At 42.2% G+C, this 24,255-nt stretch overlaps 1 protein-coding gene across 1 annotated transcript in view; it reads right to left on the bottom strand.

Annotated features, from left to right (window-relative positions):
* The window catches only part of ARHGEF3 (Rho guanine nucleotide exchange factor 3), a 109,039-nt gene extending 87,510 nt beyond the window's left edge, over positions 1-21,529 (bottom strand). The window contains exons 1-2 of the mRNA XM_074550225.1: positions 21,483-21,529; positions 20,009-20,468 (exon numbers count right to left, since the gene is read on the bottom strand). Of these exons, the coding sequence (XP_074406326.1) occupies positions 20,009-20,468; positions 21,483-21,529 (507 nt within the window). The remainder of the gene's footprint in view (positions 1-20,008; positions 20,469-21,482) is intronic.
* Between the last annotated feature and the right edge of the window lie 2,726 nt (positions 21,530-24,255).

Here is a 24,255-nt window from a genome sequence, read left to right as displayed (position 1 = left end):
AAAAAATCTCCAAACTTAGGAAATCTGATGGATGGGACAGAGAAGGTGCTCTATACCAGGGCAGATAGAATAAAAGCATATCAGCACCTTCCTGTCGGCGCTGTGCTACAAATCCCTTACTGATCTGCGGCTGACTCAGCGTGACCCCTCCCTGCATTGAGAACAGCAGATCTGAGAGGGAGGGAAACGTGCTGAAGCACGCCCAGGTACAACCTGCCACATCCAGCTCTGTGCAGTAATAAATAATGGATTATAGAGTGTCAGATGTCAATGTACCTAAAGAAATGGCAAAGACACATCAGTTTTTTAAAAATTGAGTGTAACTTGTCTTTTTTTAATTTATCTAGTCACATACAACTTGCATTTAATCTCTGGAATACAAACACATTATATAGCTTTCAAAACAGAGCCATGTTTATCTTACTGTTCTGTACAGAGTGGGGCTGGGGAGACCCCAAAAGAGAAAAACTGAGAGCTCCTCCTTTCTGGTGCAGTTTGCAGCAATTAATGAGTCTTTGAAACCACATGTTCTCTACATTCAGAAGCACAGTATTAATTGAATTCGCTGTTTTAAAAACAACTACAGAATCCATCTTTTAAAATGAAGACATAACTAACCAGACAGCTCACAAAACACAGTCAGCTCTTGGCCTTCACCACTCAGTACAAAGCCTGACAGAAGATGTCAACAAACCACCTCTATTCCTGCCAACAGGTTAGGTTCATTTTTAATTTATGCTTCTTGTAATAATTAAGTTCAAAGTCGGGAAAGAAAAACATGACTTCTTCATACTAACCAACACAAGAGGATATTCTGAAATATTTGCAGATAGTTTTTTGTCACGTATTTTTAGTGAGTTTCTGTTCATAATGACAATGACCCCAATACTCCTATTCATACAGGTTTTCTCTTCCAACATCAAAAGAAACGAGGCTGCTGAAGAATTTCCTTGTGTAGTTTTAAGGCAATGGAATGACAACCCAATACAGAAAAGCTGTCTTTTGTATCCCACAGATTTGCAGGTGACCAAATGTATTCAGCTTGAAAGATAAATATTCAAATCATTGTCACTTACAACACAGCTATTGAAATTTTCAGAGCCCCACAGGAAAACCCAGAGAATTTAACCAGTTCACCTCCAGCCTACCTTCCCCCATGAAAGATAGATCAAATTACCAATCATCCTTTGTTTCTGATCTTCTGTTTGCAAATACTGCAATGTGTAAATATTCCCAAAGAAATACCTTTGTGTTCCTTAAAAACTTTATCACCAGCTCCCTCTACAGACGTAGAATGAACTAAACATATGTAAGAACTACTTTTTTGGGGGGGAGGGAGGCAAGGAGGAGTGTCTTCCTATCAGTATTAGAGTATTAGCTAGAAACTCAGCTGTAATAGATGCTGAACAAGTGTATAAAATAAAACAGACTGTTTGTAGGAACAGATTCTGGAGTCAGTGAAGAGGAATCATGACCAAGGAGAAGAACCTTTAGAAAGAGAAGCAGGGTAAGCACACAGGAAACAGATGGTTACCAGTGGTAGATCACTGGGTTTGGGGGTTTTTTTACATTAAAAAAAAAAAAAAGTTGCAGTTCACATACACACATGCACCCACAGAGAAGAACCAAGATGTTTCAAAGAGATGAGCAGAAGCTCACACTCGGTGTCCCCTGCTCTGCCAGTGAGGAGCTGCACTCAGGGATGGAGCTGGCCAGGGCAGCTGCTCCAAGGCGGCCCCAGGGACAGGCCAGGAGGCCGCGCCCAGAGCAGAGGGAGCCGGAGGGGGCCGATGGCTGCAAGGGATGGGCACAGCTCAGTGACTGCTGAGCAACCCCCTGTGCATGGCTTGTTCGTCTGTGCCTTCTACTGCAGCCACTGCTAGTGCTGGGAAAAGCTGGGATTGTTACAAACAGCGTTCGAGCCTTGTGAACTCCTTTAGTGCCAGCTAAAGCAGGACAGTGCCGAGTCCTGAATAAATGTGTGCAAGTGGTTCCTGCAGCCTTAAAGGCCCGTGGGCCTGAACAATGCTGATAAGAAGCTGCATCTCAGCCAGACCACGCCAGGGTGCACTCAAAGAAAAGGTACTTTTCTTTTTTGGAGGCCTCTGACCAAAATAGGATGATCTGAGGAATAGAATATTCCCCAGATGACCACCAGAGACCCTCTGATGCCTACTCTGACGTAAATAAGCTTTAAGAAGTTATTTGAATATGCAAAAGAATTTGTGTGAATGTTTAGCATGTATGTATGAGTCTTGGGAAATGTAATGAATATGTAAAAGCTACAGAGATTTAAACCAGTGTGCTAGCTAGTGGGTTAGGCAGAAATATCCCCCTCACCTAAAATCTGGCACCTAAAATAAAAGTGATACTTCTTCCTAATACTGAAATTAGAGTGCTAGAGAGTTTTATTTCTGACTTTTGGTGACACTATCATTGTCATTAGCAAGGGGTTAAGCCACAACTTTGAAGGAGGGAAGGCAGTGTTTTCCTTTACTTGGCTTGTTAACATTTTTCAACAAGAGATTTCGACTATTTCTGCAACTTTTGTGGGGTTTTTTCAGAAGATAATAGAGAAGGAAAAGGAAATACATCAAGATGATGCTGCCTATCTGAATGAGAAAATGAGGCTCTATAGCATGAATAAGAACTAAGATGACAAATTTCATCCTTGTTCTAAACTACACAAACTCATTTACTTTGTATTTGCAAGACAACACTGAAGGAGATGTTTTCATCCTTTACAATCATAATTTCCATTTACAAATGACCAAAACCCAAGTTAGGGATGGTGAGGCCTCCTTCCATAGTGTATTAGTTACTAACATTGGTGATCCAAGCCTGATCACCGGTATTAGTTATCACCCTGATAGCAGGCACTCTCTAATACATGGAGGGGGGCCAGGGAGGGGAAAATGAAAGGAAGTTTAAAAATTTCACATACCAAAATATGAAAGCCTGGTTCCTTATTAAAAGCTACACAGATTCTCCTTCTCAGTACCAGTGATTCCTGTTCCAGCCAAGTGAGTTATTCACACACTCCAAAGTGACATTTCTATTAAACTTGGTTTCTTAGATTTCACCAGGATAGCCCATAAGGAAGAATACAACAAGACACTTTTAAAAAAACAGATGGACTGACAGATTTTTACATTCCTTTTCTACATCAAAGTAAAAGGTACAGTTTTAAAACATTCTGCAGCTCTTTAATAAAGAAATGTATTTCACTCTCTCTACACACTCCCTCTGAGCACTCAGTTTATTTGTCAGAGTACAAAAGCCTTGTCATCAGCCATGCACTAACACACATTCATAAACAAAATACCATTGAGGGCAGCCTAAAGATGTCATTACCTTTTACTTGGATAAAAATTTCTTGACATTCAACTGGATCCAATCAGCTATTTCAGAAATGTTTGCTGTAACTCCCTCCCTCAGCTAACAGCTATAATAAAGAGACATGTCACATTAAAAAAGCAGATAGGACCCAATAGTCATAACCAAGTATTCAGCAAATGTTTTAAGAGACACACTATCAACAGAAATTATTTGCAGTATGACCTAGAGACAATGCAATCACATGTACAAGGTGCAGGTTACAGCTTTATCCAGGAACCTAGTGAGTAATGATCTCTCACTAAAAAAAAAAAAGAAAAAATGAACCCCCTGCAAAAACCCACCAAGGAGTAGCCTTAGCAGAGTAAGGTGTTTTTTGAACAGCCTCGGCTGCTATGCCCTTATGTGATCCCAGAAAAAGGCCAAGGGCGGGGTGGGAAGGGGGAAGGAGAGCAGCCAGGGAGGGAGCGGGCACAGCCCCTCACCGAACCACGGCTGCCACCTCGTGGGCTCGGGCCGGGAGCAGCCCCAGCGCTTTTCTTTCTCAAGGCAAAATCGAGAGGTTTCTGATCCCGTCCAGGATGAGGAAATGCAATCCATACTTAGTTTTGCAAGACATAATGATTGAACATATGTTTAAACTTGTATTTGCCTCTGGGGCGTATTTTCTTCAGCTACAAAGCCCATTTCATGTACGCATGAGGCAAAGTCAGCAGCTGGTGAGTGCACTTAACTTTAACCCTTTCATCACATTCTCATCCCTCACTGTTTGTGGGTGTGCTGCAGAGCCTCATGAGTCACCTTCTCCTGATCTTCATCCACTTCCTTTAAGGGACTGCTCTCGGGCTGCAAGGCCCAATGCAAGTGATTCCCTTGTAACAATTTTCAATTCTACTACTCCTTTTATGGGCAGTGAAGCACTTTAAATAAACTGGGAAAGTTAGGTAAGATAGAAGTGATTTTACATACATACAGTAAATATTTATCTGCTTTATTAAAAGTGGTTGGTGATGATTGTTATGTTATGCTAACTGTCCTGAACATTTTATGGCTTTCCAAGAAAAGCATTTTCTCACTTTTTAATAAGACATACTAGAAAGCAACTAATTCAAGGTCTCTTGTAGATAAGATAATTTTACTGAGCTATCTAAAATGTTAATCTGTAATTTATGGGGCTTTCTTTTTGCACACACTGTAACCTTGTATTCCCTGAACATGCATGTGCCTTTTGTAATCAAACATCTGCAGTTAAACCACACTTGACTACAGCCAGTTTAATTCAGTCCTTCAGGATGACTCATTTCTACTGATTAAACAAGGATATAGGACAAACAGGGAAAGTTGTGAAACTTGTTTCTCTTCTTACTGTAATTCCAGACACATAATTCTTCCTTCATCAACTGGCAGCTGGCAAAAGCTGCAACAGAGCCATGATGATTTATTGTCACGAAACCTGACTTCCCACACAAGCTACGAGTCAGCCTGTGCACTTGTCTGCCTGAGGTACAGAAGGCAGCAATTCAGCTGCTCCCTCCTGATCCTCACTGAGGCACAAGGGCTGTGTGATTAAAGCCACAGGCATTAAGGTAAGATCTATATGGTATCTGCGTTGTTTCTTATTAAGTGAAGATGTGGATTTTCAGCTGCTCACCATTGCTTTCCTTCTTGCTTTTACTCAGTCATGGGGATGTCAGTTCAAATATTGTTTTCATCTCAGTTGACTCTGTTATTTCTTTTTCATTATTGACCAGATGAACGTATTAAAAAAGCACCTCAAATACAGGTTGTACAATACTCCAGAATAATTACTTTTTCTATACCAAAGACTTTCCAGACATCTGCACACTTAGATATGACAGGAAGCTGCTCTTTTTCAATGTATGCAATGATGGAGCTGGGTTTAAAGTTGGTTTATCCAATACCTAAATTCAGTATCTTAGCATGTCTTCCTTCTCACTCTACGGACTGGAGTTTCAATAGCTTTCCCTCCCCACAAAATCACCAGTCTCAGATTAGAAAAGAAAGCTGAAACAAAAACAGTCTGTTACAGCATAAAACAAAAACGAAAAGATGTTACAAAGTTTCTGTCCTCAAACTCAGTTTAACCCAAGTCATAAGTACAGAGGCAGAACGCATTAGAGTCCACATCTAACAGTGCTTGTTTGGTTATTTCTAAGATTTATTTATTTATAACATGAACAGTTTTCAGAGGAATTTTGTCTAAAAGTGATTAAAACTCTGTTATAGAAATAGCAGAACACCGCATACTTCATAAGGAACATAGCAGAGTATTTGGAGACAGAAATAGAAAGAAAAGGCACCAAAACTGTCATGAGACATCCAGGACCCCAATTTCAATTATTAGTTTTAAAAAGATTAAATACTTCCTGACTTAATCCTAAGTAACATCATGAAAGAGTGACTAGCAAGATTTCATCCAGCCTAGAGGAAGCATGTTATAAAATCCACACACAATAACAACACCTGGAAAATCTCCAATTCTCCTGCACATTTGTTTTGAAAAACAATGTGCCAGCCAGCTACTTTCACAGAAAGCCTGGATGAACTGACACAGTTTCCACTTGCTCCCTAATCTTTAGTTCCTTTCTCACAATTTTCAACAGTAAGACACTGAGAATCTGCCAAATCAGGAGCTTCTACAACTGCAAGGCTCTCAAGCCTCAGATGTTCAGCACTCTTGCACACCAGCTCAGCTGATATTGTTGATGTTATGACCATCCACCGAGTTCCTTCACCTTCCTGCTTATCAAGAGCAGCTTAATTTGGTTTGCACATGAACTGTGCCACAATACCCTGCAGTTATCAGACACTCACAGCAGCCACACTTCTGCTGCTGTAATCTTGTTTATGGATGTTGGGAGGGAAAAAAGCAACACAGCGAAGTGAAGCATTGCAAGTTTGAGACTTCAATTCTTTTTTCATCAGGTAGATGCACCAAACTATGCAGATGCAAAGCACTGATAAAGCAGAATGGCAGCCTGGGTAAATGGCTGTACAAGGTAACTGGGGTTCAGTCAATTATTTACTCTCCCCTCTGTTTCTAGGGGGCCTTATGCAACATCAAAGTCTTTTATATGCATCCTAAGTGATGTTTAAATGCTAGATAAGGTCTTGCTCAGAGCTTTTCTCTGTGGATGCTTTTGACTTAATTGAATATATTACCCTGCCACTGTACACTTTTGACAATAGACATTTCTAATCTTCCTATGACTAACACCAGTCCTTACCAAGACTCCTATTTTCATGAAAATCAACCCAGAACCATCAAAATGTAAATAAGTTCCAAGAATCAGACAATGAATCAACAGCAATAAAATAACAATGCAGTAAGGCAGTGCACCATTGCACTTTATGAGGCTGAGAAAAATAATGTTCATTCAACTGTAGTATTCACAGAAGCCCAGAATAAAAAATAGTATTTTAGAAATCTAACCAGACATGCAGCACACTGCTATTGATAAGGAGGCCCAGGGAGGACTTTATCTCCAGGTTAAACAATCTCAATTCTCTCAGCTGCTCCTCATCAGACCTGTGCTCCAGCCCCTTCCCCAGCTCCCTTGCCCTTCTCTGGACACACTCCAGCCCCTCGATGTCTTTGCGTAGTGAGGGGCCCAAAACTGAACCCAGGATTTGAGCTGTGGCGTCAGCAGTGCCCAGAACAGGGGGACAATCACTGCCCTGGTCCTGCTGGCCACACTGTCACTGATACAGCCAGGCTGCCGCTGGCCTTCTTGGCCACCTGGGCTCATGCTCAGCTGCTGCCAACCAACATCCCCAGATCTTTTCCTGCCAGGCACTCTGGCCCCAGCCAGAGAATTTCCTTTCCAGCCACTCTGCCCCCAGCTGCAGATGCAGGGGGCTGTTGTGACCCAAGTGCAGGATCCATCTTTACCTTGTTGAACCTCACACCACAGGCCTTGGCCCATGGACCCAGCCTGTCCAGATCCCTCTGCAGGGCCCTGCTACCCTCAGCAGATCAACACTCCCACCTAACTTGGAGTCATCTACAAATGTACTGAGGGTGCCCTCCATCCCCTCACCCAGAGCACTGATAAAGACATGAACCAGAACTCACCCCAGCTCAACACCACAAGCAGGATATAAAAATCAGCAAAAGACATCAAATGAAAAAAATGTTTGTGTCAATTTCCCACCCCTCAGTAGATTTCAGTAGATTTGTTTGTCAGGAGGTAAGCCCAGAGTTCTTCTTCATCCTGCCCTTTTATTCAAAGACTTTGTTGAGAATGTTCCAGAAGAAATGCTTAAAAGAAACTATTTTAAGGTATTATTATGCTGTTAGTTTAATATTACACTAAAACCAAAGCAAAATAAAAAGATTATTTGATTTCCTGACAGCATGCAACAGGAAACAGAACATTGATTTGCTAATATTTCTTCAATTCTTCAGCTTTTCAAGAGTATTCCTCAGACAACAAAAACAAAATAAGGTAGGTTTTTGTTCATATGGGTGTCATGCTTCCTGTCATGAATTTACTGGTTGTTTGCCACATGGTAAATAAATAATGCAAAAAATCCCTAGCAAACAACGGCAAGTAAAAACCAGCAGGCTCTCAAGAAAAGGCTCATTAACCCAGGTGGAACAGTCTCAAAGCCTTTTCAACACCCTGTTCCCTTCATGGAAACAAAGCAGGTGCTAGAAATTGTATGGTCTGTGGCAATTTTCACCAAAAAATTGTTATGAAGTGTAAGCATTTCTCCATGTCTACCCTTTAACATTGCAATTGCTTTTTTCCTCTAGCACAGAGTAAATTTTTCTCTATACACAAAGTAGAAACTATTGGCTTTGTAAGGTCTCCCAGGACAGGAATCTCAGAGCTCTGAAGGTTCTGGTACCAGCATGGCCCAGCAGCAGGGGGAGATTAAAACATTTGCCACATGTGAGAGATTCCCTGAGCACAACTGCTGCACTGCTGACATGAACAGGAGTTTTTCCACAGCCCATCCCCCATGACACCCTCTATCATGTCATCTGCTAAAACCTCAAAAGCAAAATAAAAAATTTCCCTTTTTCCTTCTCTGTTGTTAAATAATGCAGACTTAATGTATCGCTTAAAACAAATAATTATTTTACCTAATTTTCAAATTACATCTCCCAGTATTGCTGCCTACTAACCTCTTAAAAAATTAGAAGCAATGCTTACCAAATTTTTTCTTGTTCCATTCCTCCTCTGGCACACTGGTTTATTACAGCAGGGCTACTCATGGTAAGACCTGAGCTTTCAGAATTCATTTTTTTTCTACAAAAGAACAATAACAAGAAAAAAAATGCTATTTAAGTAAAGACCGTGGTTGCTAATTAAGTAGAAAATGGAAACTTTAAGAAAACCAAATACAGTATGTTTTACTCATTTAAGAAAATGTCCTACATCAATGTCATTAATTGGATGAATACACTGAGAAGGATTTGGCAGTTTTATGGACTTGCTAGTTATGCCAAATCCAACACTGATTGTCTTCTGTTTACTTTTCTGAACACAGGCCAAGAGAGTTGATGTCAGCAAGGCTGCAAGCAGGGCTGTGCACCATGGCAGCTCTGCTAATTCAGAGCAGCAGCACAGCCAGCACTGCTGGGGAATGATCCACACACACAACATGGGCACAAAACTTCCATTTCTAACACAAAGATTTACAGAAGCTTTTCAGCATATTTTAATAAGTTAAGATGATACTTTGCCACTTTGCAGAAAATAACCATCCATGGCTGAAGTCCTTCCCTAAAACAGCGCAGACACATTCCAGTTGCAATAGCAATTCCCAAGTTACACCACCTACTAAAGGTCTCTATGGTCAAATAAGTTTCCAGTAAATGACTCGCATGGCAAGAGCAAAAGAAGACTACATAATGCAAGTTAATTCCACCATGAAACAGTAATCATTTTTAGTAACAGGATCCACAACGTCAACCTGAAACTTGTGAGTCCTATAGCTTCCCTACTCACTCCCACTTTCTTTTAAGGAAGGGAGGATATTTTTAGCTATCAGTCATCCTATTCAACTTGATTTGACACCTAGTTTGTATCATGATCAGCACAAGACCTAACTGATTAACAGAAACCAGGCTCAACTGCATATGAAATAAAACCTACTAGTATATAACCAGAAAATAAGCTGTGCTTGGCAAGAGAACAATCCCTTACTTTTTTCAATAGGTACAAAGAACCATTAAAAAGGTGGTTTAACCTGTGTGAAACCTGGGTCAAAATCTGACTTGACAGATTTCAGGGACAGCATGAAAAGCAGAGCACAGGGCACACATCCCATCACTGGCAGGTAGATAAGGCCAACCTGCACAAACTAAATGCTCTGAAGAAAATGCTTGTCCTGGTTTCAAAAGTCTGCCCATGCAGGAGTGGATAAGCAGCCCTGACAAAGCCCTTCTGTGAGGGCAGGAACAGAGACTCAGCCATCTAACCTCTTTTTGGATCAGCACTTGACCTCAAATTTACTCCTGATTCTCAAGTGGATCATTTTAGAAGAAATTAGGAGAAAAAAAAAAAACAACCAAAAAAAAAAAAAAAAAAAAAACCAAAAAACCACAAAAAAAAAACCACACAAAAAAACCCAAAAAAAGCCACAAAGAAAAAAAAAATCAGCAACACAAAAACCCCACCAAACAAATCCACACAAAAAACCCTTTCTTTCTACAAGTGGTTCAAGCAGCAACATGTGTTGAAAACGAAATTATTACCTGCCTCTGTAGTCCATAATAGCACAGGAAGAAAAGACTCTTTCTTAAATACATGTTAAAGCAATATTGCAAGAGTCCATACTTAACATCTTCTGCAGAGTTCCCCTTTTTGAAGCAGCAATTTCCTAACCTGGGGAAAGCTCAGATTCTTCAATGATCACACAAGTTATGGCAACAAGAGTTTTACCTCCTCTTGCAGGCACCTGTACCAGTAAGATCAAAGATCCAGGGCAAGGTTACAAGGAGTCCATTAACTCTCTGAGTTGGAAGGTCAAAGATTCAGATTACAAGATCCCAAAGGTTGCCATTCCAGAAAAATATGGTACAACTTCCACTATTTTCTAGTGGGCTGGTACTAGAGCAGTAGTAGCTCAGCACCCTCCTCCCCACCCTTGGAAATAGCCAAGCCAATACTCCATACCTATCTCTGCACTGAGGCTTCCACACTCAAACTGCAGCAAAAGCAGAGGCCAGAAGTGATAAAAGTTACTGTTTAAAAGTTATTCTCGTCTATGAACAATTCATGATAAATGTTGACATAAACCTAACAGAAAATAAATGAAATACGGCATTAACCCAATTCATGTTCTGAGATGCTCTGCAAAAGGAAACCACTTAAAGTAATAGAGAAATACATGTTGTCAAGCTCCCCAACTCCCCCATGTTCCCAGGCTGATATCTGAGGCAGCAGCAGCGCACTGTGCACCTTGAGTGACTTTTGTGCATCAGCTGCCCACATCAGCTTCCTCCAAAGCACACTCTGGTTCCTGGCTGTGGAGATGGAGGCACTGCCAGGGCTCAGAGGCCACCTCAGGCCGGCACCCAGCAGCTGCCCCAGCCACAGCTGGAGTGGGACAGCAGGGACTCACACAAGCTTTGGGGACACACGTGTCACACTGTTCCTCTCAACAGCTCTGCACAGCTCCTTGTTCGCTCTCTGCCAGGAGCACCAGGTAATTAAACAGCTGATCCCCACAATACTGACAAGTTTTATGGCCTTGTCAAAACACCAACGGGTTTTTAGTTTCTAGATGGCAAACAGAAAATTGCTATCTGTCAACACTTTACAAAGCCAGGGATACCAAGTGTTACCAGTACTTCTCTTACTTGAAAGTCCTTTCAGAGAAAGATTCTCAACCTGTAGATTCACTCCTTACTCATGTATCACAGAGCTCCCTTAAAACCCTTTCTTGAGAATAAATTAGATTTTGTAAAAATTAAAACATGTTCAAGAGGAATACATTTTTTCAAGCATTAAGAATATTTTAGGGACATATTTCCAATGAACACATACTGCTTCAGTAGGTCTAAAATAAAACTGATTTTTTTTTTTGTGAAAAGAAAATTGTAAGGCTTATACTCTCTAAAAAATATTGTTCATATTCAAAGTGAGCCACACTTTTAAAACTAGCAAAGGCAAATTTTGTATATGTTTAAAAATATATCTATGCACACAGTCAGAATACTACCACTATCCTCCAGTAAAATCACCCTCCAGTAACAAAAACATCTTAGAAAATGAAATGCAACTCAAGAAGCAAAAGAACAATGTTCAGAAAAAAGACACTGTTCACAGGTGCCTCTTTCTGCATCACCATCCAACTCCTGTTTGGACTTGAACTCTACAGCACAGGCAAGGTTCATGATGAAACTTGAAGGAGGAAAATAAATCCATCATCCTCCCTCCTAATAACTTGAAGCCAGATGCTAAGACAAGTCAATGAATATTAATTTAAGAGAGTGCTCAGACCCATTCTGTTCCTCAGCTTGTGCAGACTGAACCTTGCCTGTTCCAGACAAGGGGCACACTCCTGGATCAGGTGCTGTCCTGGAGATCAGGCTGTGCAGTAACAGCAGGAAGTGGGCAGAACAAACACATGACAAAACAAAGCCACAGAGCTTATTCATAGTTTATCTATAAACTATAGATCAACTAAGTTTATCACTACTCTCTCTGTCTTACTGAGGAAACTTGAAGAAACATCCTTGCTGGTTTTGATGAGACATCTGAAATTCAGGATACTTAGTCTTCTATGACCAAGTATAGGTTGCCTAGAGTCCCCAGAGGGAAACATGAACCCTAAAATTCTCCTATGTTATCTCTTCTATGCTTCCATGAAAAGTATTAACTCTGTTTTATACTGTAAATTCTGTTTAGAGTATTAACTCTGTGAAGCCTAATCAGCCCAGCTGCCTCAGAGCAGATTCTTACATCACACAGTGGCAGAGAAAAGCCTAGCAGTGGTAAGCCACTAGCTCAAATACTGACAAGTGTGTTATATTTAAGTATATTTTATCCATTTGTATTTAATTTTGGGAGTTCTGCAATTGCCCTTAAGGGAACAAAGCAAAGCTGGGGAAAGGGCTGTAGTGCAGCACAGCACTGAAGCCCCTGAACCCCTGCACAGAACAGCACTGCAGGATTTCTTGAAGAGAAAAAACATGAGAACGTTCAACAAAAGTATTCAAGTCACAACACCCCATAGGCTCAAACCTGACTTATGTCTGGACAAATGGGGTAAGTATTACCCAATCTCACTAAAACTGATTCCCTATACAAAGTCCATTCTCTCCTCCACCTTTTTTTCCCCCTTCCCCTTGTGTTATTAAGTGTAGATACACTTTGATCCTCAGGCTAAAAATATTTTTTGCCTTTCCCTCCACACCCTATTTGTATCTCTAGACAAGATAGTCACAGTAGCTGTAGTTAAAAAATAACATATCTTTCAACAGCTGTTCACTACAGTTAAAGCAAAAATAATTAATATCTTCTGAGGAAACATGTTCCCACAGTTCCTCACCCTCACTAGAATGCTTTGCATTGTTGAAACAGTATCTTGTTATACTTAGCTGATAGGAAAACCATGAGGAAAAAAAATCTTTTCTGAACTCTAAGAACCCTCAATGCAGAAACTATTATTCTTCTTAATGGAAAAGAAGCCAGTAGCAGCACTATGTAACAAAAATGAGCAACTACTACAAGGAAAAAGATGTTACCCACCCTCACTCTCGGCAGCAAATGTCTCTGTGCTCACACAGCCTGCAGAGCTGGTTACCTGTTAGCAGTTTTGGTGTGACATCTCTGAAGAGGCCATTCCTATTTCCTCACCAGCTGCCTGAAATCTGCTGTTTCTAGTGAATGACCACGTTCACCCTGGCATTGCTTTGTGAAAAGCCACCTTCCCACACCCAAAGTCAGCAAACACAGGTATGTCCCATCCCCAAAGCACTCAGGCAGCTGCCGCCTTAGGCAAACAGTTAAACAGCTAAAGGGCACATTTGAACTTTAAACCAAACTTCACTGTTTAACTGCATCACAACAAATTCTAAAAACAATATTTTCTTCACATGGTTTTCCTAAGACTCTCAGATATGGGAGCTGCAAAACATTTTTATGCCACTACAGCAACACTTCAGTGAAACCGGGTGAAAACTCAAGAAGCTCTTGAGGAACATTTCAAAGTAGCAGCCAGTGCTGAGAATTCCACTTTGTATGAGCACTTCAATCCAAGGCACCCATGCAGCATACCATAAACTTGGTTCCACACACACCATGGTTATTTCAAGTTTTGACCTCATGAACACATGGGGCATGTTATTACTTACTCTCTTGGAGTCTTTAAAAATGCACCTGATACTCTACAGAATAATGTTTTGGAGGACCTTTTCAAATCCCTATTTTTGAGAGTTTTTATTCCTGTTCTGAAGGCATCCTAGTAAAAATATATGCCTTCTGTCCTCTTCAGAAGTGCAGTTAAATTTTATACAGGTACTTTACAGAAGCATATATACAAAGACATTTGGAGGCAGCACTTCAGAGAACCAGAGATGCTGCACATTTTGGTGAATCTGTCACAACTCTTCGAGGTGACAGAGCAGCAGCTTGGTAGTAAAGGAGTGATTCCAATTCACAGCAAGAGCTGAGTTTGGCTCCCTCTCCCACAGACACACAGTTGCTATAAACAGCAAGACAGTCCATCCAGCATATAGAAAAGACAATATTTAGTTTTGAGATAGCAGGGTTGTTGTACTTATTCTCAGCACAAAGTACATTAAAAGACAAAAGACAACTGTTAAATAAATAGATAAAAGTTCAATCCAGGCTGAAGCCAGAGCACTGACATGCAAGGAGAAATTTCTCCATGCTGGAGAAATAGAGCCCACCATGAGACAACACTATCAATAGATCCAGTCCTTTGGCCAACTGAGCCTTTGCTCTTTTCCCTTAAAAATACCAAAATAAATGGAAGGCAGCCAATACCATTGTAATCCAGCTAACACTGCCATCAATGAAAGCCCCTGGAGAAGTTTCCCAGCATCAAAGAGAGGACAGGGTTACATCTCAGCTTTCAGAAGCATGATAAAAAAGAACAAGAAATAATTGAGACTGCTGTTTTAGTCTGTCTTGCACATCAGCATATTAAATACTCCAGTCCATCACTGCCAGGAATAGAGGAGCAAGGACTCACCCACACTCTCCAATCTGCAGTTACCAGGAGCTGCCAGTGGTTTCAAGTCAAACTCCAGCAGTGCAGGGCACAGTAGGAATGTTTGTGAGCTGTGTTGACACTTTTAGGCACAGTAGTCAATTGCATTACCAATTTAAAAAAATTTAAGGCTTCAGTACTCTTGTATCTTAAAACATGCAACCAAACCACTCATCCGATTAGAACAAAACTGAGCATTGTAAAACACTTGCAAAGACTTCAACAAAGCATTTTAAAGAGAAGGTTTAAAATGCAGAAGAATACACACACAACATGAAATTTACTGTTTAAGCAGAATACAGAGAACACTAAGTACTGTATTCAACACACACAGGTATCAAGAATTTTTTTGTCATTGATATTGAAATTACATACGCTGTCCTACAACAAATCTGTTTCTGGACTAAAAGATGCAGATGTTCCTATTTCAAGTCTCTGGCTTCAGCACCAGGCAGCAAACAAAACAACCCATCCCTTCTACCAGCATGCAGGGAGATTTCTCCAGCACTGCCCACTGCTCCACCCTTTACCCCTCCCCAAGGTTTTATTTCTTTTCAGCAAAGCAAGCAAACAGAACACATCAGGATGACAACGCAGCCTCCACTGGAGACTTCATGCCAGCCTTTGGTCAGTTTCCCATGCAAAAGGTTATCTGACTTTTATCATAAACTATGATTTCAAATGCAAATAGAACTACTTTTAAGCTAAACATATTGTATTGTGTTTTGCAGTTGACACTAAGCAGGAAAACAATGTTGAGAGGTCCTTTCCAAAGAATATGAGTATTTATGTTCTCAATTTAGTGACTCATACAACCAGCAATTTGAGATTTATTTAACTCCATCCTCCTCAAACTTCTGTATTTGAAAGCAAGCACTAAGTTTCTATTCAAACGTTGTAACAAACACAAAGGTTTTTTTCTGGTTTTTTGTTTTTTTTTTTTTTAAATCTAGATTTTATCTAGAGGAAAATTACTTCCAGAAGTATCTTTTTTTGCTGTGTCTATGAAGAATATTAAAAGGGCTATACAAAGCTAAGTCAATTTAAGGAACAACTTACTAAACAAAAAAAAAGGGCATTTTCTGAAACTAGCACTGAAATTAAACCTTTTTCATGGTAAAGGCAGACTCAGAAAAGCAGAAGAAAAATGATACACAGCATGCATGGCCAGTGTAAAGTTAAGGCAACCACTGTCTCTTTTCTTCATATTCTCCTCGTCCTTTCAGCATATTCCTGCTTCCCTCATAATAAAGAGGTTTATCTTCAACAAAAATACATTAAGAACAAAGTAAAACCAAGAGAAATACCACTACATTTTTCTCTTTATCAGAATCATCACTTCCAGGAAACAGCAGCAGGTTAAAATTTTATCTGCTTGGAAGGGTATCATATTTTCTGCCTAAAATTAAAATGATGATGTTTTTAGACTACCATCTTAATAATCATAATTACTTTATTCAGGATTATTGCACAGTTCAATACAATTCAAGTTTGTCAAGTTTGCCTTGCATTTATATTCTTGGTTATTCAATACATTGAAAGGCAGACAGAGTTGTATTGCCCTAAAACTGAATTTTTACAGCTTTTCACCTGCAATTGCTAAGCACAGTTAGAATCCAAACCTACAAGGGCAAGTTTTTAGAATCCAAGCCCACATAGGAAAGCTTGCAAGACCACCCATCCACACAACAACCAGCTCACTTGAGTGAGTTTTTTCCTTGGCTATTAATTACTTCTATCTGTGGAGCATCAACCAACGTTAACTTTGACAGCACCTATTTCTGTAAGCAAAGCATTTCACCCAAGAACCTCACTGTCCTGGGGGCTGGCAGGGCTGGGACACCCTGCACTGCCCATGTCACACAAACCTGCTGCTGCTGCAATTCCCACCTGCCTTGTCTAACCCTTCCCAAGAGCAGAAGGAATCAGTCACCCCCAAAACATTCCCTGTCCAAAGAGCTGCTTGTCATCTTCAGGAAATCAGTGATAGTCCTGACAAACCTTCTGAAGAACGCTACATGGGCACACTGCTGTATTTAAAATAAAGCCAGTAGGATTCCTGATACAGGACACACAGTGTAACGGGCATACTCTTCTCCTCATTATAACACTGAAAATTAATTTAGGAGAGAGGGTGAAATGTTTAAAATAAACTACAAAAGGCCGCGCTTTAACAACTAAAATGTCTGAGAGATGATAGCAGCAGAGCAGCTGTTCTTGTTCTACAGAAACCACACAAGTCCAGATCATTCCTGCCAACTTTCCAAGTTGATGTAAGCTCCAGCAGTGTAAAAGCCAGTAATCTTCTCTGATTGCAAGTTGTACCTCACAGTGATTACACCTGCAGAGCTATGAGGGCAACTAGAGGACTGTGAGGGCAATTAACTCTACAGGAAGGGAAAAAGCAAGAACAATAGTATGGGGCACCTTCCTAGTTACATTTCTGATTGCATATATAATGACTTAACACAAAAGACCAAAACCCCCTGTCATTGCCAAGAATTTAAAGCTTCAACTTCTTGTCCAGTTCAAGCAATTTTTAGGAGGAATTGCTACATTTTACCCCTGGCCATACCTTCAATCACTGCCCTCAGCAGAGGTCTGGGTAACACACATGTTACTGCAAAGACCTCTGTGGCCAGGCAGCAGCCTCCCCTCGGGCCACTGAGCAGCCCTGATTAGGAAATAAATGAAAAGTAAATGGATGTACACAGCCCTGTGTTCGGGTATTACCAGCCCGGTCCTTGGGCCAGGAACCCTTTCAGCTGATCCGGGCTGTGGCAGCACCTGCGGGTTAATCATTGCCCACATTCGGGTACCTGACAGCCCATCCCTGCACGTTCTGCCCGGCTGGCACTCGAGGGGAGAACAGTCTGTGTGTGTTTGCACATCCCCTGAGCCACAGCTGGGGTGGAGACCCGCACAGCCACATCCTAAATAAACACTCGTTTCAGAATTGTTACTTTATAGCTCTTACAGTCATAAGAAAAGCAGGAGGTGAGTTGTAATCACAGACTAATGGAGTGTATTTACCAAGTCCTTTATTTTCCAATTTTTTTGAGATACTACACAACAGTAAATTTACACACTCCTAAAGAGTTATGAAAGGCGTCAGCCTTCTGTTAATTCCAGGTTTCATATGACCTGAACAACCGAGATCCACAACACATCCCCACAAGTTGAGAGGCACACTTTGGTAGCAAAGCAAAGACACATAAAGAGGCTAAGTGAGTTAAACAAAATAATCCTCCACAAATATATCATTCACCAGTTTCCCTCCATATTTCACAGCAATTAAATGGCAACAAATTATTTCTCCAAATGCAGCTCTCACTCATACACTGAGTATAAGTTGTCTTCAGTAAAATACAGCACCTACACAGAGTTCCAAAAGGATTCTAAACGCATTCATTACAGCATTTGCAGCAGCAAGCAGATGCTCTCAAAAAAACCCCTCAAAAACCAAAAAGAAACCCAGAAAATTTCTTTCATCAAAGGAGACTGTTCAAAAACCTAAACCACTGAAACATACAAATAAAACACCAGGGTAAACAACATTTAAGAGGTCAGGTTAATTTCCTTCAACACTTAAAGCAAAATATTTAAGATGGGAAAAAAAGAAACACTCAGGAGCTTTTTAACACAGGCAAAAAGCTCCTGAGTCAATATGAAGGTGTTACACATAAACCCCCGAGCAGAAGCGGGTGTCACCCACTTCAATTCATGAGCAGCAAAACAAAACAGTTTTGTTTAAGGCCACGTGGTCTCACTTGCCACTTGCTGGAAGCAACTTCACATAATGCACCTCCAAATTATGTGCACACACAACTCCCACAGCCTGGAATCACGCCAGAACAACTGTCTACACAAAAACAGTGCTGAGAAGAAGTGAGCTATTCAAAACAGAGCGGAGGTCTGCGAGAATGTGCAGGGAATGATACCAAGTGTTACAGTGGGTCACAAGGCCCTGTCACACTGCTAACCCATACACACCGCTCCCATGGACAGTGAATGGCATCTCTGTTCAAAACAATGACATTTTATTTACTCACACTGTACTGACACTTCCTAACAACTATTTACTGAGAACAGGTATCATATCATACGTATGAAAAATTTAAAAAGGACTCAATCAAGGACTTGTCAAAATGACAAGCCAGAGATATACCCGGGCATTCCCTTACCTCATCTGCACCAGGGCAGCTCTGTTTCACACACTCTACCACCGACATTGAGCAAGCAGTTATTCTGCAATAAATACTTAGCTCCATTCGTTTCCAAACCCCATAGGTTCTCCTATTCTGAACTCGAATTCTGTACAGGTACAACATCCATCTCATAACTTGTTGCACTCAGCAGACATCTGTACATGCTGCAGAACTGAGTATGCAACCAAAGTAACGCCATAGCAAGTGTTTGATGATGAGGGAATTTCCTCTGTCCCTTAACTGTGAAAATGTACTAAAGGATAACATTGAACTAGAAATTGCATTAATAAATGTAGGCATTCATGGAAAAGGTACACAAGAACGTTTATAGAGTCATAAGATTTAAGAACTACATAAAAACTCAATTTAAAAAATGAAATTCAGGAAAAAAATTACCGGAGTTGAATTTCTTGCATGGACGTAAATGGTTCCGCAGCAAATCACATCTCCTGGCCGCTGCCGAGCCCAGCACTGAGGAGCAGCAGCGCAATGACCGCGCAGCCACACGAGCCGCCCGCGCCTTCACCTGCGCGCCGCAGAGCCCGCGCTGCGCCCCTCGCAGCCGCCGTCCCACTCACAGCCCGCCGCGGCCGCGGCGCCTCGCTCCGCACGTGTAACTCACTACGCTCCCTGAGTGTTTTTTTCCACTTTCCTTTCAGCCCGAGCCTCCCTCACTCCTCGCCCGAGGCGGAGGGAAGGGCCGAGAGCCGGCTCTGGGCCTCGCCGAGGCAAACAGCAGCGGGGCACAGCCGGCCCGTGACAGCCACTGCGGGGCTCAAAGCAAGCGGCCGGCTCGGGGCACCGCGGCCCTTCCCTGGAAGCCGACGCTCGTGTGAGATTCGCCACTAAACAAACGCTGAAAGTTCTTCAAAAGCATAAACGAACAGAGGCACCCGAGAGGGAGCGGGCTGAGCGCCCGCCGAGCCCGGAGCCGCCCCCTCAGGGCCCCTCACGGGCACGAGCGGCGCCCGCACCGAGCGGGGCAGCGCGGAGCTGCGGCCTCCCCCACACGGGGCATCCGGAGCGGGGCGAGGAGCTGGAGCAGGACCGGCCCCGTTCTAGCCAGCAGGAGCTGCCGGGAGTCCCCTCCCGACCCGCCGCTACCGCTCCGAGTCCCGTAAGGCGCGGCGGGTTCCCCCGGAGCGACCTCCGCTCAGCTCCGCCACTCCGGCTGCCCCAGGACAGCTGAGCCCGAACAGCTCCGCTGGGCAGCGCCTACCTGCCCGGCCCCAAGGGACAGCACTCACCTTGCGCCCTCCGGCTCCTGCCCCGCTCCGGGCATGCGGCTGGCGGAGCTGCCGCCCCGGCCCGGCAGCGAGAAGGGGCTGCGGAGGGTGGGCACGGGGAGCCGGCGGCAGCGGGCGGGACGCGCTCCGGGGGCTCCGGGCGGCTGTCACGGCAGGCGGAGGCAGGGCTGGGTCTCTGTGTGTGCGCTCGCCTCGCCCCGCCGCCCGCCCCTCTCCCCGCCCTGCCCTCCCGGATCCTTTCCCGGCTCCAATCTGCTCCTCGGTTGTGTGTCCTGTCCTTCCTTTCCGCGCCGGGTTCCTTCTGCACGGCTCGCCCCGGCTGCTCGGGCCCCACAGCAGCTGCGGCCGCAGCCCCGACCGGACTGACCCCTGCGTCTGCCGGTGCTCCGGGCTGCGCTGCCCCGGCCTCAGCCCCGGGGAAGGGGAAGGAAGCCAAGCTGGGGATGAGAACAGCGAAGGACTCAGACCGACCAGAGACAGTCAAAGGACATGGCGCCACGCTGTCTCAAACGATATTAACAGCAAGTGACCAGGAGCCGGTCCCATTGGGTTAAAAACTTGTGGAAAATAGCGATAAATAATGTACAGGTGGCAACAGGCCACGTGTGTTTTGGACAAAATAGTTGTATGGAAATACAATCAAAAGCCCTATTGACTTGGAAAACCATAGCAATGCAAAGATGGAGGTAGATGATGAGCACTTTAGATGAGGAACTCTTTCTAGTCTGTGTTTGTACTGCGCCTGGTAAAGATCATCTTATTTTCTTGGACCGAAGTCAGTATAGTAATAATAAATACTAACAATTACATCACTTAAAACAAATACAAATTCAAAAGACGTGTAGGTAGTAGGTCTCTCACAGCAATAGCATTGCCAACATAAAACAGCCAGTGGAAAAACACTAATAAAGGCACTCATCACATTTTGTAGCCCAGACCCCAGAAACACTTCACAGCAGAATAACTAATACTGAACTATGGTTTGGCCTTACTTTCTAAACCAACATCTTGTGGGGAGATTTCATCTCTCAGTTGTTTCTAATTGCTGAGGATAGGAATGTGGTATGGAAGAGACATATGGGCATCAGACCTTGCTTTAAGTAAAGGTCTATAATTCCATGTCATTTCTGCAGGTTGGAATACTACAATAAGTCTGAACTCCACACTGTATGAAAACATTCTGGAATTAATATCATGTTTAAAGATACTGGTTTGTAAGGTGAATTATTTTTAAAATAAGGACAATTCAACTGGATAATAGCCATCAAGATGCCATAGTAGTTTTACATAATAGTTTACAGCTGGAGTTCTTCTCTGCTCTTAAACTAGCAATTCCCATAAATTACACAGGTGTGTGGAGACTTGGCACTTCTCTTGCCCTATGGCAAAGTCAGGGATTTATGTTATAAACACCAGGTTATGGGCAAAACCTGGGCTCCCAGCAGCTTTGATATAATTAGCAGAAGGGAGAAACCTGTGAGGTTGCTCAATATGATCATTTCTGATGGATTCCCCGAACATTGGCCCTTTGTCATAGCTGCAGCCAAGGTAAGTGGAAAACAGACATCCTGCCCCCTGCCTTGGCAGTGCCTGTTATAAAAGAGAGATGCACAGGATATAAGTGTATGTCCATTTTTCATCCGGGACTTACCATGCCTGCCATGGAAAGCAGCAGTTCCAGACCTGTGTTTTAAAGCTTAATTTGATACTTATTATCAGGAAATGGGAAGAGATGCTCTGTTTAGAGACGTTTAACTTTCAGAGTATTTTATGTGTCCACAAAATTTCCACTTACTTATGCACACAGTGAAAGAACAATTAATTGATGTAACATTTATAATTATATAACAAACTAGAATATGCTCAAACACACCAACTAAAAGCATTGTCAAGGGAGGCTGAACACTTTTGAGTAATTACTAATTTGTATTTTCTGAGTTTAATGACAATATTTTATAAAATGTAACTTGTAATTGTGGTTTGTTCAGCATTTTAAAATCATGGCGAGCATGAAATTTTCTTCAGTATGCAAAATAAAAAATTCAACTGTTAAATATACAATCACTTCAGTCCCAAAACATTATCCTAAAAACACAATGATATCTGACTATTATACTTTAAAAAAAAAGTTTAGCAAGCCAATTAAAGGTTAAAAACATGAATATTCAAATAAATGTAGTGGAGTTTCTCAGCTCTGGAGACAGTCTAAGCAAAGAGGGGGAAAACACAAATCCTGCCCTGTTTTCCTGATTCACTGTCACTAGCATTCCCACTCCACCCTCAGTAGCTGAGCATTGTCCAACTCTTCAGCAAAGAGATGGTGACTTCCTTCCTAACACCTAAACACCTTGGCAAGTTTGCAAAAGCTACAGTAAAGAGCAGACAGCTTCCTTTCTGGTGATGACTCACAGCTTTTATGGGTACATCCCCTCTATGAGACATTGCTAAAGACAAGTAGGTCTAATTCTATTCTCACTTTTAATTATTTTGAAATAAGTATGATGTAACTGACAGCAATTAAATCACTCTAGATTTTCATCAAAATTATAAAGGAGTCATTCTTGCAAACCAGGTTCTCATCAAGCAGGGCACTTCCAGAGGAGCACACCAAGGAGTGCTGTGGGGCTGAAACAGGCTCCTGCAGAGCCTGCCCCGAGGTGCCTCACACCTCACAGCTCTCTGGGGGGTGTTGTGAAGGAAATAAAGCATTGCTTCGTGTCTGCCCCAAATCTGCCTCTTCCTGCTGCTGCAGTTCCTGCAGGGCCTCTGTTTCCCACCATTTACTGCAGTGGTGCTGCAGCACTGAGACATCAACCAGTGCCCTGCAGTTCCAGCACACAAAGTATTGCAAAACACCAAAGCTGCAACAATGATCTCTAACCAAACACACTGGCTGCCCACAGAATCACCACCATGGCTCAAGACCAAGACATGAAGCGCTGTGCTCTGCCTTCAGTGACACCAGCCCACCTCCGTTCCCAAGGGATCCATGTCCTGTACTTCATCCAGCTCCTACCCAGCTCTCATGCAACATGAGGACAGAAACACTTGCTCATGGCCTGTATGTGACCAGTTGTGCACCTATACACGAAAATCTGTCTCATCCATGTCCCACTCCCATCATTAGTATCTGATTTCATAACCAGACCCATTGAGATTGGTTGAATCACCTGAGAAATAAAGCATTACTAAAAAGGGTGTGGCCATGGCCTTCCAGAAAGGCCTAAAGAACTGCCAAAACCCACTTTTATATTGTGATTATAGTTCTACAACTTGCACCAGAAATTTTTTTTACCAGACAGTCAGTTGCTGCCCTGAAAATAGTCCTGGCACTGGTTTCCTCAATGTAAAATCCTTTTGGCAATTTTTTTCTTAAAAACATAGTTTAGCTTGGCAACTATGTGAAAAATACATAAACAACTCCATTCTCCAACTGTTTAATTTTCCCTTCTACCATGCAAGGCATCCAATTTGACAAGTTTAAGTCTCTGTAATTGACTTAGAAATAATTTTTTTAACCATGAAGAAGGTGACTTCTGTTTTTAGGTTTGATCTGTATTTTTACTGTACTGGCAAAGGTAAGAAAGAACTCCTGGTTTGTAGCTATTGGAAGTAGTCAATATTCCAATCAAAGACAAGCTCTAGAAGTTAATTTAGCTCAAAATGGAAAAAGGACTATCAGTTTCCCAAGCCCTTGGTACAATGCAGGGTTCTATGGCTGTTAAGATATGCAATATTGAGGAAATGGAAAAAATATTGTGTTCCTAGGAAAACGAATTATGATGATCAATAGCAAGTATTTTAGGCTGAGTAAATCTCATCATAAACCTGACAAAAATTCAGAGCCAGTTTTGTGAGCAATTTGATGTTGGTTTACAGTTAAAGGGTTAACACAGAACATGCACAGGGGGCAGATGTCTCAGAGTTTAGAATTACATGAAACCACAGACATGCACTTCCCCCATGGAGAAAAAAAGCCAAAATGATAGACTGCCACAAAACAAACTTACCTGACTCTTATAATGAACAAGACTGCCTCTCTACAAGCAGATTTTTTTGCACACCAGTAGCAGCTAAATAGTTGGAATACCAACTAAATCAGCAGCCCAACAGGACAGCATTCCATACACTCACTCATGCTAGTTCAACCTGCCACCTATTGCCAAGGCCTGTGACCCTACCAGAGAACCTGGAAAAAAGTCTGAGTTTTGTAAACTGGCCTTCATTCCTTCAGTACATCTTTAAGT

Source organism: Zonotrichia albicollis, chromosome 12, assembly GCF_047830755.1.
Source record: "Zonotrichia albicollis isolate bZonAlb1 chromosome 12, bZonAlb1.hap1, whole genome shotgun sequence".
Taxonomy (NCBI): domain Eukaryota; kingdom Metazoa; phylum Chordata; class Aves; order Passeriformes; family Passerellidae; genus Zonotrichia; species Zonotrichia albicollis.
The sequence above is the reverse complement of the archived record's forward strand: the minus strand, read 5'-3'. Positions and strand labels throughout refer to the sequence as shown.